This window comes from Nymphaea colorata, chromosome 6 (genome assembly GCF_008831285.2).
Source record: "Nymphaea colorata isolate Beijing-Zhang1983 chromosome 6, ASM883128v2, whole genome shotgun sequence".
Lineage (NCBI taxonomy): Eukaryota > Viridiplantae > Streptophyta > Magnoliopsida > Nymphaeales > Nymphaeaceae > Nymphaea > Nymphaea colorata.
In genome coordinates, this window is record NC_045143.1 from 18,208,018 (window position 1) to 18,233,399 (window position 25,382).

General features: G+C 34.8%; 1 protein-coding gene across 1 annotated transcript in view; it reads left to right on the plus strand.

The window, feature by feature from the left end:
* The window catches only part of LOC116256722 (uncharacterized), a 30,163-nt gene extending 15,704 nt beyond the window's left edge, over positions 1-14,459 (plus strand). Inside the window, exons 5-9 of the mRNA XM_031633170.2 lie at positions 5,655-5,795; positions 6,427-6,630; positions 11,653-11,745; positions 12,390-12,501; positions 14,084-14,459. Of these exons, the coding sequence (XP_031489030.1) occupies positions 5,655-5,795; positions 6,427-6,630; positions 11,653-11,745; positions 12,390-12,501; positions 14,084-14,127 (594 nt within the window). The 3' untranslated portion in view covers positions 14,128-14,459. The remainder of the gene's footprint in view (positions 1-5,654; positions 5,796-6,426; positions 6,631-11,652; positions 11,746-12,389; positions 12,502-14,083) is intronic.
* The last annotated feature ends 10,923 nt before the right edge of the window (positions 14,460-25,382 follow it).

The window sequence follows — 25,382 nt, forward strand, 5'->3', positions numbered from 1 at the left end:
TATGCATTCTCATCCTCATCTCCATCTTCTTCTTCATTTTCATCTTCACGATTTAAAAAAACCTCTTTCCTTTCAACGGAAATCAGCCACCCACGCACAAATCCATGGTTTAATCGATGATTTCATTTTGAAAATCGATGATTTAACAATGAAAATCGATGATTTCCCTCCACGGCAGCACAATCTTTAGGTTAAAAATGAAGAAGGACCGAGTTTTTATAAAAATACTCGAAAAAGGGGGGTTCCAGCCCTCTTTTTTTGAAAACAGCCCGTCTCGTAAGATACATGCACGACACACCCCTATTTACGATACAAGGGGTGTACTCGTACGTATCGTACGATACGGCCCCGTATCGTACGTATCGTACAACACTGTTGCTATCATTGTTGCAAGTATTCGTTTTGGGTTATGGATGAGATTTTTCTTGTGTATTAATTAGAAAGTTTTGTTTTCTACATCAAAATCATGGGACTTCAGAAAATTAGAAGTTATAAAATGTAAGGGAAAAGATTAAGAAAGTTTTGAGTTTTTACCGATTTTCCAACTGTGCAAACCAGAACTTTTAAGGGTTTATTTCAAATAAATTTGTTCCATATATTATGGACTCTGAGTGTCCAAATCTATAGAAAAAGATGACGATTGTTAGATTTATGAACTGACAAAACTTGGACGGTACAACTAGTCAAGCAACTTGAGAACAACTTCTAGAAGCTTAGCTTGAGCTGACTCTTTTGTTAGACAAGTCGAGTTTGAGCTAGCAGATGGATTCATTTATTTACACAAGTCGAGCTCAAATTAGGTTGGCTTGACTTGTATGAGCTCATTAAGAGTACAAACATAGTACTTCTCTTGCCTTTTGGGCCATAGTCACAAAATCACTTTCAAAATATCGCAATTGAACATCCAAAAAAATGAAATGAAAGAGGGAAGTATCATAATGTTTTGAAAATATTGTCAAAATGAAAACAGCTCAATAATATTGGGATGTTTTTGTTATGTTTTCATGACATGCTCTAAAAATGGTTCTCTAGGTTTCTTTTAAAACTTTTTAGGTTTCTTTATCATTTTAGTTGCTATTTAATTTTTTTTTAATGTTTGTGTGCACAAATCAGTAGAAAAATTATAACTCCATAATTTTCTCTGTTTTATATACTTTTCAGTTTTCTTAAGTACTGAGATTTTCCATTCCGATTAACATCCAAGAGAAACCTTGTCCATTACAACCTGAACATGATATTGTTAACTAAGTTATTAACATGAAGCTTGCCTCTAGCGTATGGGGTGCCTTTCCAATTCAGAACCCACTATGACTGCTCTCTTGTTCTCTTTAAGATAAATAAAAGTTTTTTATGTTCAAATTGTCTTGGTTCTTTTAACATTTTAATTACTGTTGTAGTAGAAAACTTATAATTTCATATTTTTCTTTGTTATTTTTAGATATTTTAAAGGTTTCTTAATTACTGAAATCCCCTTGCCCCCCTCCCCCCTTAAAAAAAACTTTCCAATTAATAATTTAATATCCGAGAGAAATTTTGTTGATATGAACCTGAAGGCGATACTTTAACCATGTTTTCAACGTGAAGCTTGCGTTTACTGTAATGGGATGTATTTTCAATTCGAAACCCAAAGTTGCAGCTCTCTTGTCTCTTTCTATATATATATATATATATATATATATATTATCGCACTCGTCTCAATTTGGCTCAAATTATCAGCCCCAGCTCAACTCATTTGCCCTTGGACAAACATAAGGCTATTGTTTCTTAAGCCTTTATAAAATCCTTACTTTGAAAATCATGATTTTTTTTTTGAATCCTAGATTTGAGGACATTTTGATAATCCAGCTGTGCTTTTGAACTGTTGAAAAATGGCAAACATAGTATTGGTGCTGATAGCTAAGTTGGTGGGATAAATTGGACAGCATAACCAACTTATACATGCTTACATACATACATAGATATATGTATGTTCGTATGATTATGGCTATGTCACATGCGTGCGTCATTTAGGTGCCCGCACCCTCGTCTACGCGACGTGGGTGCAGGTATGGGTGCGGATTTGTCTCGGACATGGCACCAGGCGAGTCCCATGTAGTCAACTGCACGGGATTAAAATTGGCACTTTTCCGACGCGCAGCCAACTTGGGTCAACGGTGAGTTGGTGCGGTCAGCGTACATGGATGACATTTTTTTTTACTTAATGTAACAACCCGACCCATTCTTGGGCTCGGGCCCCTGGTCCGACGGATCCCAACCCGCTCCCTAGCAGTTTCGGTTTCAATCCCAAAAAGGTTATGGACCAAGACAATCATCTCATTAATTGCCTCTCTTTATAAGCCCTTGAAGATCTCTCACAATCTTCGATTCATGACTAAATTTCTGGGGTGTTACAATCCACCCCCTTAAGGCACATGCGTCCGCGTGTGTGGGACCCCGGGTCCGAGTGTTGAAACTGTTCTGATACCACTGTAACAACCCGACCCATTCCTAGGCTCGGGCTCCTGGTCCGACGGATCCCAACCCGCTCCTTAGCAGTTTCGGTTTCAATCCCAAAAAGGTTAGGAACCAGGACAATCATCTCATTAATAGCCTCCCTTTATAAGCCCTTGAAGATCCCTCACAATCTTCGATACAGGACTAAACTTCTGGGGTGTTACACTTAACTTTGAAGTTTTAAAGTTGAAAAGTCACGCTTGAAAGAGTGTTTACGCTTGAGTTTGGAGCACCACCCACCTCCCTCGACCTCCTCCTTTCCTCTAGCGATTGCTCCAACGATTCCTTTGGCTAGAATCTGGTTTTTCCAGCGGCCCTCCTTCCTTCATCGCCTGGCGACATCAATGCTGGATGACAGACAAAAAATCCGCGACAGCGTTGCCTGACAATGAGCACCAACTTGCGATGGTCGTTTTTGTGTTTTTTTTTGTTTCTTACGAATGCTTTCATGCTTAATATCTTGTTTATTTCGTTTTTTTTGTGTGTTGGCCTATTTCCTACTGATTTGCTCTAATTTGGGCATGCTCTTCTGAGTTTTTCACTTTTTCATTATTGTTATTTGTTCTTCGTTAAGATATTTTATATTCTTTTGCTTCTTTATTTCATATAATGTTAATCTGTTTCAGTATTTCTATTCAAGCCATGCTTTTTCTGTTGAGGAATTTTGTTCTTAGTTATATGTTAGTTATTAGTCTTATATTTGTTATTAGCGTTTTTGTTTGTGCTTGTAGGAGTTTTAACTTTTAAATCTAGCAGCTGTGCAGCTTAGAAAGTCATGTGAGATGCTGTTTTTGAGTTATATTATTTTAGTTTCCTACATGTGCAGCTAAGGTATATATTAGTTATATGTATTAGTTATTACCGAATGCTGTTTTTGTCTTTTACTCTTTGAAGTATTATCTAGCAGCCATGCAATACACTGCACATGTAGGAAACTAGGAAATTATATTTATAACTTATTTTTTTGGGATTTTCCACATCCTGCACTAGCAACTGCATTTCACACTCAGGTGACATAGGATTAAGATGCTCCGTTTCTCCTTCATACCCTTCTCAATGATTGAATTGGGAGCATGCAATGCTCTCATTTGCTCCTTAATGGTGGCATTATTGATGGTATATCCAGTGTTGTATGAAATGTAGCATATTACATTACATAACTATGAAGGAGAACAATAATACACTCCCGAAACTAGTTCATGGGGAGTGAGTATACTGTATCTGGTGTGAACTTGTGAACTGACATTTTCTGACACTTTTTTATGTTTTCAAAGTATGACATAAGTTACAACCCATATTGTATGTCACGGTATGACATGGGTTGTGACTTACATTACACCTTGAAAACATAAGTGTCAAAAAAATGCTTTTCTCTAAATCTGAAGTTACTTAAATTTCTTAAGATTGAATTATGTCTGACATGGAAATTATTCTTATGCATCTAGAGTAAAAAAATTAAGATTTACTGCTGATTTCGTGCAATAAAATAATGTTTTCTTTTATAAGATCCTATGATTATTTTCAAAAATGAAAAAGGAAGATTCAAATTTTGTGACCTTAAGTTGCCTGAAGACTCCAATTAGGTATGCGTAGATAATAAGGACATATTTAGTTTGATATACATTTCAGTATTTGGAGCCATTTAAGTGGTCAATTTGATTATTTCTAATGAAAGCATGTTGTAGGTGATATATATTTGTTATCTTTTTATGTTTATAAGTTTCATAAAGAGTTGTTTACTTGTTTTCTCCTTTTTTTTATTACTTTGTTTTCTTCTGTTTTTAAAATCTCTTTGTGAACTTTTGATATTAAAAAACTTAATTAGAGATTTTTCTACATCATGTTACTTGTCTAACATTGGACCTGAGTCACCTGACTGATATGAGGTACGGTACAATTTTTTACTACAGTCGGTATGTCCATTCTAATTCCTTAAATCTTTTCAACAGTTTATTTGTTCAGGGGTTGAATGTTTTTTCCTTGGTTTGCCATTTCACCTTTAGAATCTATCCACTTATTCTCGGCAACTGTAGTTTGTACTTTCTGTATTTATCTGTTTGACATTTGCATTCTGTGCTCATTTCTTTGTTGTTGTGTTGTGGCAATATTTTAATGTATTGAATTTTTTTATTGACCAATATTCTGAGTTACATCCATAGTATTTCTGCAGACAGTCTAGCAGGGTACATGGTAAATGTTCCTCCATCTGAACTTGGCTATATGTTCAGTATGTTTCCATGAGATGCTCGTCACATACTTTTGCTTTAGTTGCTTTAGGTGAAAAAAGTTGCACCTGTGTTTGAGAGGCCAGATAATTATTTGGATTGGTCATCCTCCAAAGAGTTTAATAATGGAATCTTCTTTTATGGTTAAATATTGGACATGAAAGGCAATAAAAATCTGTTAAACTGGATCTGGTTGAGTTACAGCTTAAGTTGATCTTGTTGCCTGGCTTTGTGCACTTATTGAAAGCTTGTGGACAGAATTATGTTTTGCAGACTAGGACAAGTAACTGATAAAATCTGGATTCAGTAAATTCTTTCTATAGTTCTGTGCAAGAACATGGATGATAAGTCTTGATCCAATTTTGTCCAAACAAAAATTTGTTCACAGTCTATTGCTATGATCTGTTCAAAGCCCATTGTTATTGATCTGCATCTTTTGCCATTATCCTAAGGAATTTCATAGTGTCTCCTAATGTTGGCGTCCTAAATTGTGTTCATTTTGCTAATCCTAGATGATCTTTTGCCCTGTACTTTTAAATCTATTTGTTGCTAAGGGCAGCGCCTGTTGAACAAGGAGATAAGAAGTGGCACTATGCCTCCATTATCACTTCTCATAATGCAGACAATGTCTTTTGAGGCTTTTTAGCATCTTCTTTTTGCATTTTATTAGTGAATATGAAGCTATAGATCTGTTTCGTTCCCAGCTTGATTAAATTGTCAGTCTATTCCTGTGGCAAAAGATGATAATGCGTTTGCATCACCTTGATAAAATTAACATCTCTAGTGGAATCAAACGAAGTAGCACATCAGGTCAATTCTTGGCTAATTCTAAATATTACACATGCTTAATTTGCTTTCATCTTACTATTTCGATGGTTTCTTTTTATCATGCTATAAGCTATATATTATGTTCATGTTGCCTTTTATTTTTTCCAGGCTGTGAGAGTGGAGCACTGTGAGAGAGTACAAGTAATTACAGCTGCTAGGCGTGTATGCATTGCCAATTGCCGTGAATGTGTTTTCTTCCTAGGTGTCAATCAGCGACCTCTTATCCTTGGGGATAACCATAAACTACAGGTAGGAATAGATTTCACGTGGTATTTTTGCCAGGCTCACCCTTTGCTAGCTTGTTTCTATTTCTGATTGCTTATCCACTTACAATCATTGTTTCTGACATAATGGGTCTAATACTTTGCCATTGCTTCAGAGATGTATTACAGTCTCTTGTCTACTACGTCCATGCTGGTGTTAAAGAAATAAGTGAATTTAATTTGTACAAGGCCAGGATACATATCAACTGACATTCTAAAAGCCAGATTAAATCAGGCTGTTGAGCCTGTTTAAATTTTAGAACTTTCATTCATTAATTGCTGACGTGATTCAATCTAGAGCCTAGACTAGGGTGCAATTGGTTTATGAGTTCCACTTTTTGATTTTTGTCATTAGAATGTTTGTTCAAATCCAGCTATCTGTGTGTTTATCTGTGCTGTATCCAATTTGTTTAATTGCTAATTCTAATGAGTTCTTATAAGGTAGCATTGTCTATTCTGATTCATTCATCGAGCCAGTGGATTTGGAACAATATTTTGAAAGAGATGCGTAAGTACACTTGAAGAGAAAAATTGCATGCTTGATCACCTTTTGGTTGTCAAAGAAGAGTTTGGTATCTTTGAAGGTTTATAATCAATTTCATCTTGCTGAATATCAGGTGGCGCCATACAATACATTTTATTCTCAGTTGGAAGAACACATGACTGAAGCTGGCATCGTCTCAAGTATTAACAGATGGGACGAGCCTCTAACACTGGGAGTGATTGATCCACACGATTCATTATCACATCCAGCAGGGGTATCAGATGTTCAGGCTGAAGCCCCTGTATGCCTTGACCCATATCAGTTCACAAATTTCTTGGTATGTTTACTCAAATGTTTTCCGCCACAGTTCTTTATAAAGATAATACTGTAAATTGGAAAAACTAATTTCCATTGAGTTGCTATACTCTTGGTTGTAGCTGGTATAAATAGTCATCTGTTGCGATCATGATTATTAGGTGACCATGATGATGCATGTTAACCTTGATGTTCGAGAAAGAATCCAACTACTTAACTTCAAGATGCATCTTCTTTGATTCCACTCACACTTGCACTTGTACACTTGTGTGTGTTTAATCCCTTGTTTCTGCTCTGATTACTATCGTCTTCTTCTATGTCTATTTTTGTTAACCAAATGCATTGCGTTAAATTATAGCTGAATTAGTTTGACATAACTAATCATGAGCTTAATCGTCTCTTCATGTGAAAGTTTGGCAAAAGAAATTGGGGGTTGGAGCGTAAGGACATGGTGGTTCAATATCTTGCACATTTGTCATGGAAGCTTAGTTGTCAAGGCGCCTAGCGTGTGGTGCCTATGCAGTGCCTTCCTGAAAAGGCGTCCCAAAGTTGTTGCAGTTTTGCTCAGTTATTTTTAATTCTAAAAATGTTAGCTTTATGTTTTATGTGTTAACTTAGCATGTTAGCAAGTTAGGATTAGTCAAAATCAACTTATAAAACAGCAAAATAAAATGTTTAATGCATAAAATTAAAACCAGATGATAGACTTCTCATTGTAGAACTGAAACTGACCTCTAAACAATATACATGAAACAGAAAATACCCAAAATAATACCTACTTTGAAATCTGTGCTCTCTAAACTGGACATATGGTAGATGACAACTGAATATGAACAAATTTGAAAGACTCTAAAAGATAGACCTTGCAAGCAATCTAATTTCTGCACAAATTGCAATTTTCTGAGATACTTATAGCAAAAATTCTCTGTTTTCAACATAAATTTTGCAACCACTGGGTCAAAAGACTCCCTGCAATAAAAGTAAGCTAACTCAAGGGGTAACAAATCAAGTATCAGAGGCTAAAGTCACCCAAACTTCCAAATAGACTAGGCGCCAACACGCCTAGTCCAGCCTAGGTGCCAAACCCAAACCCCATGCCTAAGTGATGGACTTAGGCGTGGGATGTGGACCTAGGCGACACCTTTACAACTAAGCATGGAAGCTAATGTAAAATGTACGGCCAACCCAAACTCTAGTTCAAATGCTTCACTATCCATGTTTTGCTACATCTTGCTCATTGTTTTTGGAGACATTCAACCAATGTTATCACTGGTGTAGCGTATCGCGTATCGGTCGGGCCGACCTATACGCCGTATCGTAACATATCCTAAACGTATCGTAAAATTAATTTTTTAATTTTTAAAAAATATTAAAAAATCATAAAACATTCCAAAAAATCATAAAAATTCCAAAAAAAAATCTGAAAAATAAGTAAAAATCAGAAAAAATCAAGAAAAATGTATTTAAAGGAACATTCATCATTCATGTATATGATTATGAAGTATGAACTATGAAGTATGAATTATGAACTATGAACTATGAACAACACATTCCAAAATAAGAAATCAGACATTCAAAATAACATAATAAGCAGCTGAACAGAATTCGATTATATCACAATTCATAAGTTCAAAAGTGAAAACATATAGTTATCAATCATGATTCATTCAATTCAAGTTTTGACAACAACAATCCTCGTCAATCGTCATTTCCATCATCATCATCTTCATGATCATCTTCATTTTCTTCATTAATTTCTTCTATCCCCTCTGTTGGAAATGGAATGTCACCAACATTCCATTGCTCTCCAGCCTCTCCTTTAATAATCTCTGCTACTCCTTCAAGGTTCAAAAAATCAAGATCGTCCTCAAGGTCATCAAGTATTACAGATTGTTCTTCTTCAACCCAAGAATCTAATATATCAAAATGGTCAATGTTGATAGGATCATATTGAGTGTGATGTTTCCTCGTAGATGTTGTTTCTAATTGCCTAACAAAAGAACAAATTAACAAAATGTTAGAAATTAAAATATACATTAGAATTTGCTATTTTGCATAACAAATGTTTACCTTTGTCTCAACTTCATATTATAACGAACGTAAACAAGGTCATTCAACCTTTTATGTTCCAACCTATTCCTCTTCTTACTGTGGATGTACTGAAATACACTCCAATTTCTTTCACATCCAGTTGCACTACATGTTTGGTTGAGGATTCTAATTGCAAGCTTCCTTAATTCTGGGCAATCAGGCCCAAACCTTTCCCACCACAAATCTAATAACAGATGGAAAGTAAAAATGAGATAGAATAAATATATGAGAAGGTAGAAGCTAAAGAACAAATAAAATAAACCAAAAAGTATAAAGTCTCTTTTTCTAATACCTGGACGCATAGTTGACCTGCATCAAATTGTTGTGTCTCTCCCCATGCTACTAGAAGCCATATCATATTTGTTGATCGACATATGGATAGCGTCTTGTTCGTTATAATCACTTACTAATACCTCAACACAATCCAACATGCCATACTCGACTTCTTTGTCCTTCTTAAAAGTGAGAAGATATCTAATAGCAAGATTTATGCAGTAGGCTGCTGCATGAAGTGGACGATGAAGTTGTCCAGACCACCTTTCATCTATAATCTTCTATATAGGCATGTATTAATTCTTTTTTCCCTTCATATTATCTCTAATGGCCTCCTTGGCTTTGTCCAAATATCCAATAGACTGTCCAAATATCCAATAGAAGGCCTATCTTTACTATCAACTAATCTGAGGACTTTCACTAGAGGTACACAAATCTTCAATAAGTGCACACATGATTCACTAGAGGTACACAAATCCACAACTGTCATAGCCTTTTTTTATAGGAATGTGGATATGCAGCCCAATCATCACTTGAAAACATCTGCCTGAGAGGAGTTCTTTGCTTGACTATACCTTGCACAGTCAAAACATTTGTAGCAAACCGTGTTTGTGCAGGTCGAATCAATTCAGCCCCATTTGTGAATTTCCTCATCAAATTCAAGACATAAGCATGATTATAAATAAACTTCGTGATTTCTTGGCATCTTTGAACTGTCAACTTCATATCATCTCTTTCACCAAGATCCTGAAGCATAAAATTTACACAGTGAGCAGCACATGGACTCCAATAAAATGTCCTATATCGTGCTGCTAACATTTCACCTGCAGCTTTATAGTTTGCTGCATTATCAGTGATAAATTGCACGACATTTTCAGGCCCAACTTCTTATATAACTTTATCAAAAAGCTCAAACAACACATCAACAGTCTTAGGAGTATCAAACAAATCAACGGATTTTAAGAACATAGTACCAAGAGGGCAATATACAAAGAAGTTTGCCAATGTGTTTTGTTCTTGATGTCTGTCCACCCATCTACCGTTACACTGCATCTTGTAGCTTTCTATCTCAATTTCAGTTCATCACAATATGCCTTCATCTCTAACTACATTGTTGAGAATTTTACCTCGCAATTTATGAAAAGAGGGCATTTTATACCCTCGACCTATAGTAGCAATCACATCTGCTATAGCCTGAAAATGAAAAGAGTTTGCTGCATTGAAAGAAATGGATGTGTCATAGAACCACCTTCCTATGGTTTCATCTGCTGCTTCAACAATATTTTTTGAACACATGGCTGTACGAATCTCAGGCTGAGCACCAACAACAGTATAATTGGGAAAAAAATTCTTTATCGAACCAGACATATTACTTGACTTCATAGTAGGTACTCTACCAACACCAGTACGACCCCCACTCCTGCCACATCCTTGTAAACCTGTACTTGCACTTGCACTTGCACCTCTTCTTTTTTTGGTTGCAGTTGAAGAACCGCCTGTATGCATAATGTTTTTCCCTTTAGTTGTTCCCAAACTGACACCAACATGTTCTTCTTCAAGCTCAACGTCTTCACCTTCACTTTCTTCCTGTGCATGTGGGTCCCCATATCCTTCCTCTGCATCTTGTATTTCTTTTTCAATTCTATTTGCTTTCACTGCATTAAGAAGCTCCATACACTGGTGCTTTACATATGCTGGCAACGGGTTCTCATGAGAGCCATTGCAAGCAGCCACATCGTTGTGTGTACCAGCTATATGGTTTTTAAAGCGAGAGATCCCTCCTGATATGATTTGCTTACAATAATTGCACTTAACTCTTAACCTATCTTTAGAATTCACCCTTTTACACCACTGCCATGCAGGATCCGACATTATATCTTCACAAAACAAGTAAAAACATACAAATAAATGCAAGAAATAAGAGAAATGAATGATTGAACGACAAAAATGAGTTATTTCTTACCTTCTTGGTGTTAGAAACCAAAAAACCCTCTTTCTCCAAGCTTCCCACCATCCCAAGACTCCCCACAATAAGAAATAAAACGACTTCACTGGCAAATCTTCATGCAAATGGAGAAAATCTCTCCTTCCAACGTCTCTTGCAGTGTTTAGAAACAATAGAAGAGAGAGAGAGAGGAGCGTTGGTTTTAAAAAGAAGACGCAAAAAAGGGGTTGTCGTGCCCCTTTTTCATTTTAACCCCGTTTCGTACGATACGTGGGTGTATCGCCCGTATCGTACGGTGCGGTGCCCGTACCGTGCGATACGGGCGATACGCGTGCGATGTGTGTAACTCGTATCGTATCGTTTATGTTGATGCGGACGATACATATCGTACGATACAGATAACATTGCATTCAACCATCCCATAAACAGAAACCTTCTTAAGAATGACACTTACAAATGTATTAATTTTATATCTCATGACTGTTCACCTATTAGAAGTTGCAGTTTTGGTCTATATTGTAAAATACACATCATAATCAATATTAAATTATGTCAAGGCATGCTTGATCTGTTCAAACCCAGGAGTTTCCATGGACATAAAGTCTAGTCTGATCTCTATTTAATCCTGAATTCTGTCTCTTTTTTTACATTAAAATTTTTGGTTTCTTTTCTGTGTGATTGGAACTATCTGATTTGTTAGTAACTTAGTATATTCATTTTTTCAACTTCTTTCAGATTCCTAGATGGTTTGAAGGTGAGTTGCCACAATCTACAAAGCAAAATCCGTTTCCACTGCCAGATATTTATTTAGCATCACAGAAGAAAAAGGTAAACTTATTTGTTGTCTGACTATGCTTGCTTAGCTTTGTTTGATTTTGCTCATTGAAACACAACTGATGCACGTGCATCGTTGCACCCGTGCACACACACACACACACACACACACAGAGAGAGAGAGAGAGAGAGAGAGAGAAAAGAAAGTAGGGAATGCATGCCTGGGAAGAGTCATTCTTCTCTGCCAAATTTTTCTTATTTCATTCCTTCATACTCACTATTATTCTGAGAGTGTGCTAATGCATGCCTGAGTTTTCAGGTTGTTTCGTCAATTAGTTTCTCTGTACTGAGACTTGAGTGTTGAAAGAAAGATCTAGTTGTTGACCAAATTGAATAATTTGGAGAAATCTTGAAATGATTGAAAAACTCAGCTGCTTTTGGATATTTCAGAAAATTCCACCATTTTCTTCAACATTCATCCTGTTTTTCTTCTCAAGGAGCTAAACTAGATATTGTTACTGTTGCTCCAAATTTCTTTTAAATGATTTAACCAAACAGAAATAATGATGAAAAGAAAATACCATGTCAATACTATGCCATGCTCTATATTGCCATTTCGTGCTTTAAAGTTTATGCTCTCATGGTGTTTTAAATTATTATGTTCATATGTTGCTAATTTGTGAACCTTTCTTTCTCAGTTTCTTGTTCTGGATGATATCAAACAATCCTTAAGAAATGCCCAACTTGAAGACAGCCGGAAAAGGGAGCTAGCAAATGCCCTGCACGTGTACTTCAAGGATTGGCTTTACTGTACTATCCTTTTCCATCCTCTGTTTTTAGCATGTTTTTCAATAGGTTCTTCATGTAGAGATTTTTTTTTTATGTGATGCAAACTTCAAATTTGCCATGGGGTTTGAGTTCTTTAAGACCATGAAACATATGAATGTATGTTGTTTTTATCTTTTCTTCATTTTTTTTATGGCCTAACATCCCATATATGGGAGGAGTTAGAGTAATTATATATTATGTAGTCAAAATCACCACATGCTGACTTGGCAGCACTTGGTGATGCTATATGGTATAGGCAGTCCCCTAATGGAACAGGAAATCGATAACATGTATAAATTGTTGAAAAACATACTGAACATGCATTTTTCAATTAAAAAAGAATTACTCAGTCCATAATAATGGAAGAACTAATGCACACCATGCACATTAAATTGTCAGGCTTAATTCTCATGAGATGGTTGTCAGCATCGGGTTCATCGTGAAGTTATTAACCTGTCAGGAAATTAGTGATGCAAAGCTTGCTTATATGGAACCATGTTATTTTTCCACACAAAGAATAGCCAACAAAACAGTGTAACAGCTGAGGAGAATTTATAAACTTGTCGGCCAATTGTTGATGCGAAGCTATGCAACCATATCATTTTCCCACACACCAAAGAATAGCCAAAACAATGTAAATTGATAATTCTGCTTCCAAGGAGGAGGTTGGGGGGGGGGGGGGTGTGCGCGGTGAGGTGGGTAAATGGCCAGGTCTAAAATTCTCCAATATGATGCAAAAAAAGTGGGATACGTATGGATATTGTAGGCTTACAGAAATTTTGCAATAGTGCATTGTCAATAGTTTGGCATCAATGTATTGTTTAATTTGTTTTGCTTGAAAGTTTCAACAGGTAGTCAGCCCAGAGTGTTACAGAGAGATTGATCGATCAATTGATTGATATGAATAGAAATTCTGCAGGCTATGTAGTCAAAATTACAGCCTTGCCGAGGGATGGGTCTGTAGGCTAAGTTGTCAAAATCCCAACTAGTAGACTGACTAGTCTGCCTAGTTGATTGAGTTAGTTATCAACTGGCCTGTCTTAAACTAGCGGCTGGTATATATGCTGAAGAGTCATAGTTAATGAAACCTGATGGCCTAATTTTGGGTTATGGTGGTTCAGAAGGGCTTTGTGTGGTTGTGTGACTGGTTGCCGGCCGGAACTGTGGAACCACAGTGACATGAAAAGCTTCTATTCCTTAACATAGGTTCATCCTATGTTACGGGGAAGGCAAAAGTGTCTGTATAGTTGACTGATATCTCTATGATGCTTGTTAGAAAAAATTGAAAATTGAAAGTCCAGTCAATGCCAACCTGTTCAAGGGTCTTAATAAGTAGTCCCTGCAAACGGTTGGTCTCAAGTTTCTTTGAAGGTGGCTTGGACCAACCTGGTTTCACATGGATTTTTTTTCCTGGGAGCTTAAGAAATTTTTGCACTGTGCATGTCAAAATATTTCTGTATAGAAGAAATGTAATGTATGTGTTTTGTGTAATTTTAAGCACAACATGCTGTAGACATAATGTTTGGGTCTATCTAAAGCATGTGTTGTCTTTTTTGATTTGCAGCTTCTGGAAATATTCGGCAGCTCTACTGTCTACAAGGAGATTGATGTGCAGGAAATTGCGAAAGCTGGTTTTTGCTTGGGAGCTTGTAAATTTAGCTTTTCATTTCCTTCGATCTTCTCACTTTTTTTGGTCTTATATTCAAGATTGCTTTCGGTCTACACTTGTTTGTAATATTTCTGGACATGTTTTGTCCTTGAGTTGTATTGATTGATGAAGCAAAGGTTATAGTGTCAAAATCCATGTTTCTTTGCTTACCTTACCTTATAGTAGAATCCAGATGCTGGCATGTTTACCTTAAGCCTTACTGTAAATATGTCTCTGGATGATGCAGGCAATAATAGCATTATTGCTGGGAAAAGCACTAATTTGGGTCTTACTGTTGATCAATTCTTTCTCCCTCTCGCTGTGTGTGCGCGTTGTTGCTTTCCATCTTGACTTTTTAACAACTTCCAGTTCTGTTAACTATGTCCACGAGTACTCTCTTCTTGGGCAAGGGCTACTTCAGTTTCCAGGTAGAATGGAGCAACCAGTTTGCTACAATTCTGAATCGGCGGACTAGGTAGTGGAGTAGTCTAGGTATAGAAATATCGTCAATGAAATGTATAGTACAAATGGCAATATTAATAACTTACCATATAAACATGACCATGCAATATATTTTCTTATCCAATCTTACAATTTTCATGCCAGCAATTTCCATGGTTAAATTTAAGACCATTTAATATGATGAAGGTGTAATTTGGTGTTTCAGTTAACACACTAGGAAGTTAATATTCATGCAGTGCTTTTCTTGACCACCTACAAATCATCATTCGAACATGTTGATATCCTTTGTTTCTCACTGTGAGAAAATACTGAAAATTCATTTGGCTAATGAACTTAATAAATGATGGAAAATCTTGCTTACTTCCCGATGATTAGGTCCATCCATGCTACTAACAAAAATGCTCAAGATTGCTATCCTGCCAAATCCTGCATGAGAATGACACTATCATAAGCGAGTCTGAAAGCATAAGAGATAGTGTATGAATTATTGAATTGCATGTCTGGCATATAAACATTACATACCAACAATAATCTGAACTAACTTCACTTTGTATAATGAAATTATGATAATTATGCATGTATTAATTCATTTAAAAACCACCTTAAAAAGATCATATAAAAGTACCAACGTACGTTCTTCTACACTAATCGTTCCCCATATTTTTATTGTAGCTTTGTGTAGCGAATTCATTATCATTAAGTTCATTTGTGAAGTACAATGTATTTGTATTGTTCTACAATATAAAGTCATGGAGAACGCCTATTTGTACAGTATTTACTTTAAGTGTCAATTAGTCATATTATATTTTAGAATAGGAAATCTTTTCCTTAGCAAGACTAAATATGTGTTCTATTATACTACATAGAGATGAAGGACTATAATTAAATAACTCTTCTTTGTTTTATATTGGTTATGCAACAGATCAAGATTCCTGCAATGCAAGGACATCCAACATCAACAAGGTAAGAATTTTTCTCGATAAAAAAGAAATTTGTGTTAGTAGCTATAAATAATAACTTATACATTATTCACAATTAATATTTAGTAATAAATATAAGGTATTTCTTAATTATTGTGTGCATAATTTAATGCACTATATAATACATTTACATATGTTGAACTGTCTCATGAACTAGCAAAGACATAGTATAATCGCTCATGGAGACCAATGGCAAAGACATTTTGAGATAAAAAAAAGTTTTTCTTTCAACTACATTGATTCTTTCTTCTCAGATATGTTGAATTATCAGTCTTTTTCTAGTGCCCTGAGGCTCAGATAATCCTATCATCACCCAAAAAAGTCAAACATTACTACCATAAAAAAAATACTATATGTGAAAAACACAATTTGAGTGTTTAAATATCTTAAACTATCACTATAAGCATTATTTTTATAAGTGTTAGTGGTTTATTTTCATCGCCATTCTCATATATTTATAGTAAATGAAAACTATTTCTTGCAAAGCTAAATTAAACTCTTAATTGTTTCTTCAGAATGTTGAAAACAATTGAATTCATCAATTTCATGAACTCCTGGTTAGCAAAAAAATATAACTTGTTCTTTCATTAATAGTTGATGTAAACCAACTAGTAACCCTCTGACTCAAAAGACTTAGCACAACCTTGCATAGGCTTCTCATTCCATAAATAGGATGTCAAAAACATTAGTGGATGATCGTAAATGCAGTCAACAAATTATTGATTGACATTTCTATTGTGGTGAACAATGCCCCAATGCCTTTGTTGCATCATGCACATAATTATGATAACCATCATTCATTTCTTGCACAAGCATTCTTATTTCTAGTATTACATAAGAGAAGTCAATGATTAAAAAGATTTATAACTTTGATAAGCACACAAAAAATTCAGTGTAGACTCAACCTACATGAAGTTAGCGATGTTATAAATGAGCATATATAAGACAGAATAAAAAATATATTAACTCAATCTACATAAGAAGTTATAAAATAACAATAAAGCACAATATATAAGATAACTCATCTCACATTTTTTAATAATATAAAATTCTCACTGAAACGTTTGTAGACATGATATAATAGATGAAAGCATCAAACTGCATGTGTCTGTTAAGATAAAAGTAACTTCAACATATACAATGAAAATGATCTATCTGCCAATTGTGCTACACAACCACTTAGTTCTCAACAATATCAAATAGAGGAACATAGTTGTATGTTGTACGTATAATGCAAGCTCAATGCCTCCCAAACAAGAAGGTGAATTAATGTTATCATTTCTTAAGAGTTCAGAACACCATGTTACTAGTATAACAAATGGTCTGACATCATTCAACTTGTGGAGTAGACTGCTCGCATCTCATAAATAAGCACAACTTTTGATGACCTTCTTATGAGTCTTGTTCTTGTTAATGGTGAAGGTGGGTTGCGATTCATCACCTAATGTAGTTAATAGATGGAATTTCTTTTGGTGGGTATTGGTTTACATTCATATAATCAATCATAATAGTTTAATTAACCCAAATTTCTATTGCATGCTAATAAAATTTTCATAAACAACTTTTTTGTACTTTTTTATGTTTACCCACCGCTATTCTTATCATACTATATTTATATTTTATTCATGGTGCTCAAACTTCAACATACTTTTAATTTTAAATTTTAATTTCTTCTAATGTATATTTTCTGCCACATATTTCAATCTTCATATTATTTTTTTTGCCTCCTTCCTGGTTGCACCTTTTAACACTCCGTGATATTTTCACACTAAATTATCCTTCACGTGTTTGCCTTTACCCAACTGGCTTGACTATCAAAAAATAGCAAAATTGATTAGTCTACTTGTTTGAGATACACCATATTTATGTAAGATCCATAATAAACTATCATATTTTTCTGTATTCCAATAAAATTGATGAGTAAGTGATTGTATAGTAACATTGGTGGATAATAAATATGTTTAGTATTTTCAATGTACATGTTTAAGTTAATTTTGTTTTATCATATACATGCTATATATTTCATCTATTCTACTATAACATTTGCACCATCACTAACTTTATGAAGGTTGTTGGGTTCATGCTCATTTGGTTATGTGTTCATCAAACTTGTAAATATTTTAATTATTGACTAACATCAGAAAAAATAATAATGCATATACAAGAAATGATAATTTCTAACACAAAATAGCTATCATAATAATTTACATGAGTAACAATTGAAAAAAGTTGTTATGCTTTGACTAACTATAAAGCATGATTTAACGGAGTCTGGTATATTTTTTAGCATTTAAGAGAATCAGATAAATTAATTTTATTTTGTAAACTAAACTTTTCATATATTATAAATATACGATGTGACAATGATGAAAACATTCTTTTAAAAAATAGCACAGACATATGCATGTACTCATATTTTAACTTATGCTAAGATATTAAATAATATAATAGATGATGCACATGATCCTTCACAAAAACCATAAAGGAAGATAAGATCTTAATCGACAGAAAAAAATCTAAATGCACTTTCCATCTTTTTAGGAAATATTATATTGTTGATGTTGGATATCCTAACTATAGGTTTTTAACTCTTTATTGCTAGTATCGGTTTCATTCGTTCCAATATGATGTTTTTGTTGCATAACAAAGTTAAAAAAATGGCAATTACAAACATTAATCACTATGTAATAAAGTATAATATGTGTTTGGTTTGCTCAAGACAAGATTTTCAATTCTAAAAATCGCATACAATATTTGATTGATACACAAGAAAATAAGTAAGCAGTATTCTTCATAATTTTATAATAGAGAAGAATCTACGCACTATAATTTAGCAGATAACTTGTTGATCGTGAATTCACACAACTTAAAAATGATCATGAAAGTAAACAACAAAATATGAGTTTGATGCACTAATATTATTCCCAAAGATATAATAACAAATCATATTGATGAAGTTATAAGTGTCTAGATGCTATATTATTTTTTAAGGTAGTTTTTAATAATGATTATGTGATGTATGCATCATAATTGTAGTTTTATGATAGAATGTAGGCTAGTTCACATTATTATTTAATGTCATTTTCATATATAATATGACAAGCTTGCAATCAAACATTTTTATTAGTATGATGCATGCTCTTGCTCATTTAGCACTAAGCATGAACATTTCATTGTTTTTTCAGTTCATTAACAATAGAACTTTTTAGTACTTGCTCATGAGGAAAAATAACTGAAATCTACATGTCCTATGAAATTGATCTGGACTAGCTTTGCATGAAATTAGCTTTCGTATCGATTAATGAAAACACCATGTTTGCATCTCAAAATTGATTTTAGATTTTGATTTGCATCGAAAAAAGGTTTTTCTTTAGGCAAATAAAAGAAATGGATTCGCCCATCAGTACAAGGTGCAATCGTTCCCAACACCTTTATTAGAGGTAATCAAACGAAGGACTAACATCTTTGCTTTTACACATTCTAACATCTTTAATTTTATCCTAAATCATATGTGCATCTATTTTCTCGAGTTTAGTAAAATCTGAAATAGGGTTAAGAGAAATTTTGAAGTGCTTTAAATAGGGTTTAATTTAAAATACAGTAACCTCAAGGTAGAACTATAAACTTAGGGCTATTTTAGTACTCTTGTATGAAAGTGATTTTATAAAAACAAACTTGAAATATAGAAATTTTAGATAGCTTAGAAAATAATTTGTTCAAAGAAAGATACCTTAAAATCATTTGAGTTTTTCTAACATTATTATTAGAATTCAAGTGTAAAAGAGAATTTGTGCTTGAAAATAGCTTTAAAAATTAAAGTTCTCATCTTATTTGAGAAAATGTGGTTGAAAAACGTATCTGTTAATTGCTTATTTAGCAAAGCATGACTTCTACTTGATGTAGATAAAGTTTACTCGTATTTTCTTTACAATTCAATAGAAGGTACAACCATCGTTCCATTTGTATTTTGTGTGTTTATGCATGCTCATTATGAAATTGATATAAAATGTTAAAAAGAAAAAAACATTCATACAAATGATTTCAAATTTGATTTCTATCCATATCAAAGAATAAGCTCTCATCTTAATGGTTTGCTTAAAAGTTAAGCTGGGTCATGGGAAATGCTAGAAAGAAATCAAGTGAAAATGGCTAGGGGTGGTTTCAAGCTTTGAAAACTATGATACATGCATGCAATATGGACATGTAAAACATCTCGTGTTTGAGTGCTTTTTCGTGTTGGACATGTCTCAACTTAAAAAACAATTGAAATAAAAACTATCCCGCTCTAGATCCTCACCATTGTAATATACAAGCCATGAAAGTGTTCATTCAAACAAGCCATCAAGATTACCAAAAGACAGGGAAAAAGAGAGACAGAGAGCCAAGAAGAAGAAGAAGAAGAAGAAGAAGAAGAAGAAGAAGAGAGATTATGGGAAATAGAAAGAGATTAACAAAAGAGGAATTATCAAAGTGAGAAATTGAAGAGACAAACTAACAAGAGAGAGAGAGAGAGGAGAAGAAAATATAATGTTGAAACAGATAAAGAAAGAACTTTTTGTAGTATTTTGAAAAAGAGAGATATGTTAAAAATATGAAAAATATGGAACTTAAAATAAGAGAAAATAGAAGGAAAGAAAAAGTTGTTTAAAGGAGAGTGAATAAAAAGAGAGTGATTTAAAAGAGAGAGAAATTTAAAAGAAAGAAATCATATATATATATGAGAGAAAAAGATAAATTTTAAGAGAGTGATGAAAAATAAAGAGAAAATAGAAGGAAAATGGGATATTGAAAAGGAAGAAGTGAGAGAGAAAAAAAAAAGAAAAAGGAAAATTCAGAGGAAAAAAGAAAGAAAGAAAATAAGAGAGATAAAACCATAGTAAAAAAATAGACTACAAATACGAGCTTTTAAGAGAGATAAAGCCATATTTGCATTGGTCATGTTCTTGGAGCTTTTACGGAAGTTCCTTACCTCATGCAAGATTCTTAGAACTTCATTGGCTTAGCATGAAAAGTATAAATATAAAAAATCTAAAATGAAATAGATCTATATACCTAAGATAAATGAGAAATTATTTAGCGTAGATAAGGGTTCTTAACTCTTTCAGGCAAAAAGGAGCTCCTTGACAGCAGCTTCAACGGACTAGAGATGCGCTCTTCAAGTCAACCCTGAGCTCTTCCAATGTTTCCTCTTGTTGGAAATAAAGGCTTGGTGTTGAAGATAATAAAGAAAAGGGTAAGGTTGAAAAAGGAGATGAAGAAGGCAAAAGCAGGGGAGAGAAGGCTCAAGGGGGTGAGGAATGATGTGGTAGAGGAGATAAAATAGGAGAAAGCTAAAGAAGAAAGGGTTCCAAGGGCATTATTGTTTTTCTCCTAAATATAATTTATCTAGTCATTATTGGCTTACAAATCGCTTAAATTACACTAATAAGATCAAAATTATCCAACATTAAGTTGGCTAAGGGTTAGACGTCCACCTGGCTTGACTATTATGGCAACATGCCTAGCCTAGCCAGGTAGGGTTGGCCAGGCTTGACCTCCCTAGGTACAGTCTAACTAGGCCAGGTGGGGTCTGTCCTTGCCGGGTACCACGTCAGTTGTGGCCCCACGGAGAGAGAAAGTGGGATTTTGTGTATTTTCTTTATTAAACATGAGAGTATTTTTGAAAAGTGACGGAAATTTCAAGAACATCAAGGGTATACATTATGGTTGCTTTTAATAGCTTCGGATGAGGCTATATAAAATGGTACGTTTTGATGGATCCACAGTTTAAATCAGTAGCACGGATTTTCAAATTCATGCTGCATGTTAAGTTTGGATTTGGATCTGGATCAAAATATAAAGTGTGATTGTGGATATGGAACTTGGATTTTGGGTTTCTATTTGAGTTTTTGGACTGGATCCAGTTTTAAATTCAAATCCCAGCTCCAGCTCACATAATGCTTTTGGACATCCCAAATCTGGTCGCTTGGTTCATTTACTTTAAACTCTCTCATATTTTCTGTGAATCTTTTCATTGGCAAGGGATGATCAAGTTACTAACTTCCATATATTTGAAGGCTTCGAAACCGACTCCTAGCTGCATTGGAGCTCTTCTTAGACAAAGTAAAATATTCAGTTTTTCAAGACAAGTTTCTAACGAGTAAAAATCTTTCTAACAGCTACGTCTATGGCACAGTTCACCTCCGACTCAAGAAGGTGCAAGCCAGCTTTAACAGCACTGTGGCCATCTCATCACATCTCTTGAGCTGACTCCTGCACATATATATGCCATAGTTATGTTGTTGGGTTCCTGTGAAACCTTAATTAAGAATTTAAACTATTAAATCGAGGACTTCTGCACATATTGTTAGTACTATCAAAGAATACCAACGATGAAAGAGAATGATGAAGATTTTTCTTTTCTTTCTTTTTTTCTGATAAATAACTGATAGAAGAACCACAACGTCCCCTTTTGACTTTCGCTTTTTCGTTTTTCCTTTGTAAATATAAATGAGGAGAATAGACGTCGAGTTGTTTGGATATGGAGCAAGTTTGAATATCCGAAACGTGTGCATGAAACAAAATAACATTGTGCTTATACTTCTACGCGAACTCCAGTAAAAATATTAAATTCCCTTGCTGTTTGACGCTACTTATAGGAGCACCACATTGGCAGCTGGGCTCCACCAAGACGATGATTTTTCCTTTCTGTTTTTTATTTTTCTTACAAGTGGTTCAGATTTACTTTTTTTTATATGGGGATTTTTTTTTCTTAATTTTGGTTGCCGCCTTGGGCAATGGGTTCCTCCATTTACCCTAACATAAAACTTGTTTGGCTCCAAAGGGATGCATGCATGTAGAGAGCTTTTAAATATGCCTCCAAAGATTGAGAAAATGCTAAAGTTTTGTTTGGAGAGGGATGGAAAGAGAGGAAAAGGAAGGAATGGAGAATGAAAAAGGAATGAAATGAAATGAAAAGGAGACAATTTTGTTTGAATAAAAAGGAAAGGAAATGATTCTAATACTTTACAATAATACCCCCAATCTTCAAAAATTCATCATTCAAACAAAATTTTTTTAATTTTTTAATTTGATTTCCTAATTCGATACAATAATACCAATATTCAAAAATTCATCATTCAAATAAAATTTTTTTAATTTGATTTCCTAATTCAATAAAAGATGAACCACACTCATACTCACATTTCATTTTATAGTAATAAATATAATAAAAATTTATATAAGGTGCAATAATTGGATGACATAAAAATGACAAAAACTTGATTTTGGTAAAGGGGACGTTGTGAAATACCATCCAAGTCTCGAGCAGTGTCGGGAAGGGAGAGAGAGATCGGCCCAGCGCACATCGGAGTCTTGACCAGCAGCAAGGAGAGAGAGAAAGAACCATGCGAGATCAACTGATATCTCTTATGCGAACGGGTGGAAAGGGTAAACATGGTAAAAAGGGATATGTTTTTCCTTTCATTCCAAATCCCTCCAATTTTGGAGGGATTGGATTTACATTAGGGCTTCATTTCCTTTTCCTCTTTTTTGTTTCATTCCATTTGCAACCAAACAAACTTTTTGTTTTTCTTTCCTTTCCTTTCTTTTTAATTAATAAACCAAACAAATGATCGAGTGTTGTTTCATTCTCTTTCCCTCTCTTTCCTTCCAACCAAACATGGCGTAAAAGAGGTTGAACGTTTGGCCTATTATGCATTCAAGGCCTATCATGCATTCAAGTCGCTGCTTAGAGTTTAAATGATCAAAATGCCCGTACTGACGTAAAAGAAAGTCTACTATAAAAATCTTGGCTTAACCCTGTGACTCAAGACTCGACTTAGAATCAGTTGATTCATAATGCATTGGGTCGTCGTAGTCACTTGGTCTGGTTTTGATAACTTTATTTTTTCATAAAAATAATTTTCATTTGTATAAAATAGTGTTCTTGATTGTTTATGGTACTGATATATTACACACAACATATATATACTAATATACCATAACACACACATACATATACACACACATTAACAAATTAGCCCCGACCATCCCAAATCATGACATTTCCTGGTTGCATGTTGGACAACACCATTTTCGTATTCTAAGAACCATTAAATTTGAAAATGATGTCCACAATAAATAATATAGCATACTTAGGTCATGTGTATATTTTAAGGACATGTATTAGAAACACAATGTTTTACATGTCAAATAAGAGAGTACCTTTTAGGCGTTTGACAGCAAAAACATTATGTGAGTGTTTTTATGAATATGGTTGAGACAATAAATCGTTATCAATCAAATAATGATAACTATTTTATTTTATTTTTAAAATTAGTCTTTTGTCATATATACAACTTTATACATGCTGATCCTTATCAGCAATTGCATGGAGTTTAAGGATTTATGTGTCCTTCACTGTTTGATACTTACAACATTAATGCATTAAAACTTCAAAGGAATGCTGAGCGTCAACAGTAAATAAAGACTAGTGACTACAGAGACAAAAAAGAGGAACCACGATTAACAAAAGGGCCAAAACCCACCCTTCACAGCCTACCTCATTTCATAAGAACCATCCGAGCTCCTTCCCACCATCAACAGCTGGAATGATCCGCCTAAGACAGCCCAGCCCCTAGCTGACATGGTGCAAATCAGCAGCATCATTACCTTCTGTTAAATGCAAGTGAGCCCCCACGTTTCCAAGAACCATCACTACCATGAAACACTGCTCCCACTATCTGTATCACTTCTTGTCAGCCCACTTCTTCATCTTCTTAGCTGCTTTGGGCAAGAATGCTTTAACTAACTACGTCTGCTCCAGTTAGTTTCTAACAAGCTGGTAGGTGAAGGTTGGCATTTCCTTCTCTTTGAAAGCAAGAGTGTGTGACATCAATGGTTGCTATCCAGCAGCTATTTCGAACAGACTACACCCCAAAGACTCGCTCTTATATAAGTTGTAGCAAAAGTGAGCTACATTCAATAATTTCACCTAATTTTTCTGATTTGTGCTCACAAAGTGTTCTAAGTATTGCTTCAACAATGCGTTGATGTGCTCGGTCTGGCTGTTTGTTTGTGGATTGAAGGTTGTTGAACAACAAGTCTGAGCCTAGCAATCGAAACACTTTACACTAGAACTTGCTTGTGAAGCGAGCGTCACAATTGCTTACAATGCTTTTTGGCACGCCCCAATACCTCAATATGTTCTTTATGAACATCTCCACCAGCTTTTCTGCATGGGACTCCTTTGAAGTTGGGATGAAAGTAGCATACTTAGAAAATCGATCCACAACCACAAAGATAGAAAATAGTTCACAATGAAGTCCATGGATAGACTTTCTCATGGATGCTCTGAAATAAGAAGAGGTTCTAGGAGGTTGGGAGTCTTCTGATTTGCTCCCTTATCGTATTGGTAGATGAGACACGTATTTACGTATGTCTCCACATTGTCCTGCATTTGTGGCCAATAGTAGCCACGCTCAAGGAGGGCTAGGGTATGCTCCTGGCCATGATAGCCTGCGTACAAAGTGTCATTGCACTCATTCAATGGATTCTACCAAAGATTTCCCCATCTTGGCATGAATATGCATCCATCTTGGTGAGAAGAAGTCCATCTTACAGCCAAAATCTCATAGTCTTGCCTTTCTCAGCCAGCGCTACTAGGTACTTCACCGTGGAGTCCTGCTGCATGCCTTCGTGAACACATTCAATGAGATTGCCCTCTAAGTGTGCTTCAGAGGTCCTTGCCTGTGCGGCTGCAAGCTCCACACTGCGACTCAGTGTGCCTACCA